The sequence below is a fragment of the Malurus melanocephalus genome, unplaced genomic scaffold (genome assembly GCF_030028575.1).
Source record: "Malurus melanocephalus ecotype Western Australia unplaced genomic scaffold, MMel_1.1 scaffold_709, whole genome shotgun sequence".
In the NCBI taxonomy this organism is placed as follows: domain Eukaryota; kingdom Metazoa; phylum Chordata; class Aves; order Passeriformes; family Maluridae; genus Malurus; species Malurus melanocephalus.
The window spans coordinates 101664-108502 of record NW_026623941.1 but is presented as its reverse complement, the minus strand read 5'-3'; the positions used below and the strand labels follow the sequence as shown (position 1 = coordinate 108502).

At 44.6% G+C, this 6839-nt stretch overlaps 1 protein-coding gene across 13 annotated transcripts in view; it reads left to right on the top strand.

The window, feature by feature from the left end:
• The window catches only part of AAK1 (AP2 associated kinase 1), an 85354-nt gene that overhangs the window by 23294 nt on the left and 55221 nt on the right, over positions 1-6839 (top strand). For all 13 annotated transcript variants that reach the window (XM_057384436.1, XM_057384435.1, XM_057384437.1 and 10 more), the window contains exons 3-4: positions 2512-2630; positions 4637-4745. In XM_057384436.1, coding sequence (XP_057240419.1) covers positions 2512-2630; positions 4637-4745 — 228 coding nt within the window. The remainder of the gene's footprint in view (positions 1-2511; positions 2631-4636; positions 4746-6839) is intronic.

The following is a 6839-nucleotide window of genomic DNA, read 5'->3' as shown; positions in this document are numbered from 1 at the left end:
CTTTCTGCTAAGCACAGCACTATAAACAGAGATCCTGTATTCTGCTGGCCTGGTCAGAGCTGGGAAAGGGGAACTGAGCCCCTGGAGTGGAGTAGGGGCTTCTCATGCGTGATTGCTCATTTGGAGGGGAGAAAAGGGAGGAACCCAAAAATCCTAAAGTCTTATGATTGCCAGAAAGTTTTGATGGTGTCTGAGRGTGTAATGAATCTTAAAAAACAACTCTTGGGTTGTTTTTTTTTAATATTTATTTATTTTGTTTGGTTGGTTGGTTTGGTTTTGGTGTTTTTTGGTTTTCTCTAGAATTCTTCTGAGATCCGTGGAAGTATTGTACAGGAATTTAAAAAAAGAAGTCCAAACCTGATCTTGCCAATTYTGAAAAATATAGACTGTCAGGGAAGTAGGGTTTGGGGAAATTGTGTTGGTTACGGGTCTTYTATTTCTTCCTGGCGCCATTGTGGGCTACAAGAGGGGAAGAAAAATCAGTGCAGTGCTGTGTTGCTCTTTTCCACAGCCACCCTGGGGGCTAAAGATTCACAGTGGGATGTGTGGATTTGTTCTCCAAAAACGAGACAAATGTGGCTGGGGAGAACAATAAGGCTACTGCTGTGGATTCAGAAGCTCTTAAAAATTACTTGTAATTTGAGATGCTCAACTTGAAGCAGCTTCAGGGAGACTGTCAGGGTTATTTTTGGGTCTGAATTGAGCACTGTGCACAGAGGCCCCTCCAGAGCTGCGAGGGGGTTCAAGCAGCTGGGCCATGTCCCAGTTGTCTGAATTTGAATGTCCATTTTGCAGCCTGGGTATAGTTTTTAAGACCTTTAATTGAAGGCTTGATGCTTTGGGGGGTGGGGGCTTTTTTGGGGGTATGTGTATGCTTAGTGTTTTTGTTTGTTTTGGTTTTGTTTGTTTTTGTTTTGGTTTTGTTTGTTTTTGTTTTGGTTTTGTTTGTTTTTGTTTCTATTGTGCTTTGTTTTTTCTTTCTGTTTCCTATTTCTGCTACATCTCTGAGGCTGCTCCCAAAAGTCGGTGGGGCTTCCTTGGAAATCCTGCTCTAGTTCCTATGGCAAACTGTGCTGTGTAAAACTTGTGAGGGGTTTGCCTGCTAAGAGAGATTGCTTGAGCAGTTTCTGTGCTGCCAGGTGTGTTACCTGCATGGGTATCTCCTGTGTCAATGGGGAAGAGGGGCTGTAATGTCATAAAAACCATTGATAATGAACAGGGAGAGTTCATTAAGCACAGCAGTGTTGTCTGGTTATTTGCTCTTTTTCTATCTTTTCGGGTCATATGCCACCTGTTTTAACAATAAATTTTACCTAAATGTGGCTTTGCTTGTCACATGTCATGTGATGGGGGCAACTCATGCAAGTTCTGAGCAACCATGAGGCACAAACATGTCCAGTGGAACTGTGTGTGGTGGTGGTCTGGTGGCTTCTGGCAGCTTCTGAAGAATGGGATTCACCAAAGAACTCAGAATTGGAAAAAGGGAATTCTTTGGGATGTAATTTGCCTTCTGTGGTGTGCAACTGCTGCTCTCCTTGTAGTGGGACTTAGGTAACTGTCTTGTGAGCTGAGTCTTTAGAAGTCCTTGAACATAAAAGAAATGTGTGGTGCAGTGGAAGGTGCTGGAGATCCAGTGTGGTGCTGTTGGGTTGTGGCATCAGCAGTATCATTGTGCCTCCCTTTTTACCAGTGTGCAGCACCTCTGGCTTCCTGGATCTGTGCTACTCTGCCCAAATTCATTCCAATCTCTGGAGCCAGGTGTGAAACTTTTGATACCTCTATCTCTCCATATTCAATCAGCTGCTTCTTTCTGCCAGGACTACAAATGTAAACCCATGTGTTTGGATGGAGAACTGACTGAGATGAAAGGCAGACAGAGTGCCTGTTTTCATCTGAAACAAGTCCATTTATCCTGGGCGTCCTGACTTTACTAATAGCAATGACCACAGAATGAATTGTGGGTTTTTTCCTTGTTCTTCTGTCCTGATTTAAAAGCATTAACATCAAACCACATGTGGGAGATGTTTCTTCTGCTTCTTGCACAAATCAGCTTTATAATGTAACTTAGATGCTTCAAAGTTGCAGAGCCTTTTAAATTTAGGCCTTTGGTGGTTCAGTGGGTGATCTGCAGCTCTGATTTCTGTCCAAGGCAGCATTGCTGTCCTTCAGCTTTCTTCTTCATAGTGGGGATTAATGGAGCAATGAGGGGCTGTCTGGCAGGACCAGGAACTGGTGTAATTGCTCGTTTTTATGGAGATGTTAAATGTTAACTTCGTTGCCATTAATTGAAGATTGACCCCCTTGGATCCTTTTAGTTTGTAGAAATAACTGTCCAGGCAGATCTGGAAGCTCTGGAGATGAGCATGGGAAGGATCATTCCCCACTATGGAGTGGTGGGAGCTTCTCAGTGCCCTCCCTCTTCTTCGTACTGTACTCCCCTGGCAGGGGCAGGGTTGGGAGGAAAAAGCAAGAAGTTTCTTGTTAATGTGCAGTGATTTTGTTCTTCCATAGGTGGCTTTGCAATCGTGTTCCTAGTGAGGACAAGCAATGGGGTGAAATGTGCCCTGAAGAGGATGTACGTCAATAACGAGTACGACCTGCAGGTCTGCAAGAGAGAAATCCAGATCATGGTGAGCTGCCACTCTGTTCTGGGGCCCCAAACTGGGGTGCAGTGGGGTGGGAGCCTGCTTGCCTTCTGCCTGTCAACTCTGGGGCWTCAGCTCACAAACTGTGTTTTGGCTTTTGTGTGGAAAGACCTGAYTCCTGGAGTTACGTGACTGTGTGAAAATCTGGTACTGAGCTATTTTGAAAGTAAACAGTTCTAGTGGACAAAGAAAACCTGGTACATGAAAAAAACAGGGAGTTTCAGGAAAATGAGGGGAGGACTGTGTGGCTTAATGGGAAAAGGAAGGGCTAAAGAGGCACCCATGCTGATGTGGGTGTTGGAATTCAAAATCTCACARTCTTCAGCTGAGAGCTCCCAAGTCTTCAGCCTTTTAAACTTGGTCAGAAAAGGTGGATGATTCTGATGTCTCTGAACTGAAATCAGTGCATGAATGGCAGACCTCCATCCTGAGATAAAATCTGTATTGCAACAGCTTCTAATCCTTTGGCCTGGGATGAGGGTTATCTCTGCATTGATGAGGTTGGTAGATTGAAACAGTATTTGTGAGGTAGTTGCTGCAAGGGCTTTTGAAATGTAAARTATTTGTATAAGCTCTGGGATGTTTCTCTAGATTATTGGACACAAAGATTTATATGATGGGATAGCTATTTTTAATATCTGTTTTAAACTTATCTTCTCTAAACAATTACAAAATGGAGATGATCCAAATAGATTTGCCTAATCTTGTTTGCAGCATGCTAAACATGGGAAGTGCCACTTTTGAAGTTGTATTCAAAGATCTGATGAACATTTAGAGCAGCTGCCAGGTGGGGAAGGAAACACAAAATCCTCATTTTGTGAGTTTACCACACAAGGTACAGGTTTGGGGTAGATGATCTTCCTATSAGAAACTCTTACCTGTAGCAATTCTGGGTGTGATTTTTGAAATAGCTTTTAATTAGGTTAATAGCTTTAAAGTGAACTGCTGTAGTTTGTGATAGCAAAGGGAAGCTTTGAGCTTGTTTTGGCATCCCTGTGGCTACGTGGGAAAAGGTGAGATTAGATCTTAATCAAAGCTTTAGCTGTGCTCACAAAGCTTGTTTACTTGGGTTTCACTTGCTGCTGCTTTCTCATCTCCATGTCTTCAGTGCCTTTGGAACAGTGGCTCACTGGAAAGTAAGGGTGAGGAGTGTCCTTCTTACCTGGCAGGTCTGCCTGCTCCCAGGCTGGATCTTATCCCAGGCACTTGTCTGTGGCCTGAAGAACCAGTGCATCCCTAAAAGGAAATGTTTACTTCTTTCACAGTTCTTCTGCAATAAGATGATTTTACACATGAATAAAGTTTTTGCAGCCCTACAGTGTTACAGCAGAATGTGCCCTGCAGAACCTTGRTTTCCTTTACTGGTGAAGCTGAACATCAAACTGGGTTGGCTGTCACAGCTGGGATTGTGTGTGAWACTGTCAGTCCCAAAGAAACAATTCTTCCCTGCATTTTAGCCTGTGTCCCCATGGCAGGACGTTGGAATTTGATGGATCTGTAAGGCCCCTTCCAACCCAAACCAGTCTGTTKAATCCATCRAGCTACTTAAGACACTTCTAAAAGGAAGGTTAAAATTCTTTTTTTTGTATAAGTGGGTTTTTTTTAACATGTGAAAATTTGAGATGTGTTTTGTCAGCAGAAGAGTTGGAAGGAGATGAGACAAGTAAGGCCAACATGTACTGCATGGCCTCCACCACCATCTGCCCTGTCCTCCCTCTGSTAGAAGGGGAGCAGCTCCTGGTGCTTGGCCAAGCCCACCTTGGGGAATGTGCCAAAATMTGGGCCATTCCTGAACAAGTTAATTCTATGGGTTGGCTGCAGTTTGTCTCAGATCCTTCTGGAAGGAAAACAGGTAGAGACAGAGCTCAGGTTCACTCAAGCTCTGTGTGATGATTAATCCCAAGTGACAGAAGCTTGTGCAGTGTGGGGGAACTGGATGAAAACGTTGCTCAGTCTGCATGGCTGGTCCATGGTGTGAATTTGTCTTGCAGMGGGATCTGTCTGGCCACAAGAACATTGTGGGGTACATCGACTCCAGTATCAACTCTGTCAGCAGCGGGGACGTGTGGGAAGTGCTGATCCTCATGGACTTCTGCCGGGGTGAGTGAGGGCTCGGCGTGGTGGGCATGGCTGGGTTTGTTCTGTGCTTGCAGGCAACTTGCACAACATCTTCCTTTGGAGAAAAAGAGGTGTTCCTGAGTAGCCAGGAAACTGTTCTGAGCAAAGCAAAGCCAGCACTAGGGGTGAAGAAGCAGATGACACATGAGGCTCTGTTGACTCTGCTRATGGGATTGGTACCATCTTTGCTACTAACCAGGGTGGTCCTGGATCCCCTCTGTTATCAAGGAGAACCGTTAAATGCATCTTGCTGTTGTCTGTAGAATGTTCCACACAAGAAGAGGATCCTCTAAAGCTGCCACAAATGTAATTTTTTTTCACTTTAGTCTCATTGCAAGCCTTGTTCCACATCAGTCTGGCTTGAGATTGTTCTGGAAGAAACATGAAATGGATAATGGGAAGCCAAAAAGCATTCCTCTTCCCTCTGACCTTTTTGCTTGGCTGTCTGTAGTCAGACAGGCTCTTCCAGCTGTCCTAAAACGTTGATCTTGGTGGTTGGGATGTGGTGTTTGGAACATGACGTATGTGCTGGGCTCAAATGCCTCTTACAGGAAGAGTATGTAGCAAAAATGATGTTTTGGCCAGGTGATTTCAGAAGCCTGTGGCTGGTTTGGATGGTGGCAGCCAATGGAAATAGGTGTTTTGGGGCCTTTCTGGTTTCAAACTCAAATACATTGTAGTAAGAGCATGAGGATGTGTGTAAACATGCACAGTGCAGTTTTCTGTTCTGACGTGTCCTTCTTGCTGCTTTGGTTTGGTGCAGGAATCKTGACTGTCCTGCTCTGGGTTTGTTTGCTGCTGAAAGGAAGAGCTTTGTGTGCAGTTTTGCTGAAGGAATCACTCCATGAGCTCTCTTTAGGCTCAAACCTAAACACGAGAAGAGCTGTTTTAGCATAGGCCTGGCAGTGCTGGTAAATCCCTGCTCAGCTCTCCGTGTGTAGAGCTCACTGTGGAGGGAGGTACAAACCTGAGCTGTTCAGATGCACCTCCCCGCTAGCTACATCACCCAAATTTTGGGCTGATGAAGTAAAATGCATCTTTCTAAGGAGTTTCCTTCCATCTGAAAGGAGAAGAGCTGCAAGGTGGCATTTCTCACGTGGCTCTTACCAGATATTGTGCTGAGCACACRCCCAGTCTCTGTCTGCAACATTCCCACTGCAGTGGTTATTATACACTGATTTTCCCTTGTTACTTTCCTTTTGTGGCCAACAGTTTCCAAAGCAAATCAGTGCCTTTGTGTACAGAACTGCATTCATTTTGAGTGTAAAATGTTCACAGCTGTAGTATTTGTTAAACTGAGCTTTTTTTTCCTACCATGGAAGTTTTTCCAGCACTTGATGTGGAATGATACCATAATGCTTCACCAGAGCTTCAGAAAGGAGTTTTTCTCTGTCTGTCTAGGGTGTTTTAAGGAGAAAAGAGCCTCTGGATTGTTTTGGAAAGGCCTTGACAGCAACAAAACCTCAAAGCTGAGACAAATTCAGGATTTGTTAATGAAAACTTGCTTTTGTTTGTCCAGAGTTTCCCTTGTTACAGATGGATTTTTAATTTCTTTGCCAGTTGCCAACTTTAGCSAAACCACTTGTGTGTGGGTTTTCTGAGTGTCTCCCTTCCTCCCTCCTCTTGCTTATATATGGCAAGCTCTYCTGTGGACTGTGGGTGCCCCAAATTCAGCCTTTCATTCCTCTAGTCAGACAAAGTAAGTCCTATTTGGAAGAAAAAAAAGCAAATTATATGGTTTAGTCAAAATTACTTGAGTGCTGGTACAGCCAGGGCAAGGTGAGCTGTAGAAACTGATGTGAAGCTTTGCTCACAGCCCAGGTGAGCTGTAACACCTGCCCACAGGTTATGCAAAGCCCTGGGATGTAGGGGAATGAAACAAGCTGAGAAAGCAGATTGTGAAAAGCCTCCAGGGAAGGTTTGTTGTGAATTTAATTTGAACTCCTYGTGCACTGACTGTGGGGCCCCAGTTTGAGGAGCAGCCCAGGATCAGGAGTGTCAGGGGGGCTGGATTTGGGGTGGCCAGAGCTCTGTGTGCTTGCTGTGATTTGGGATGGCTGGAGCTCCCATGTGTCC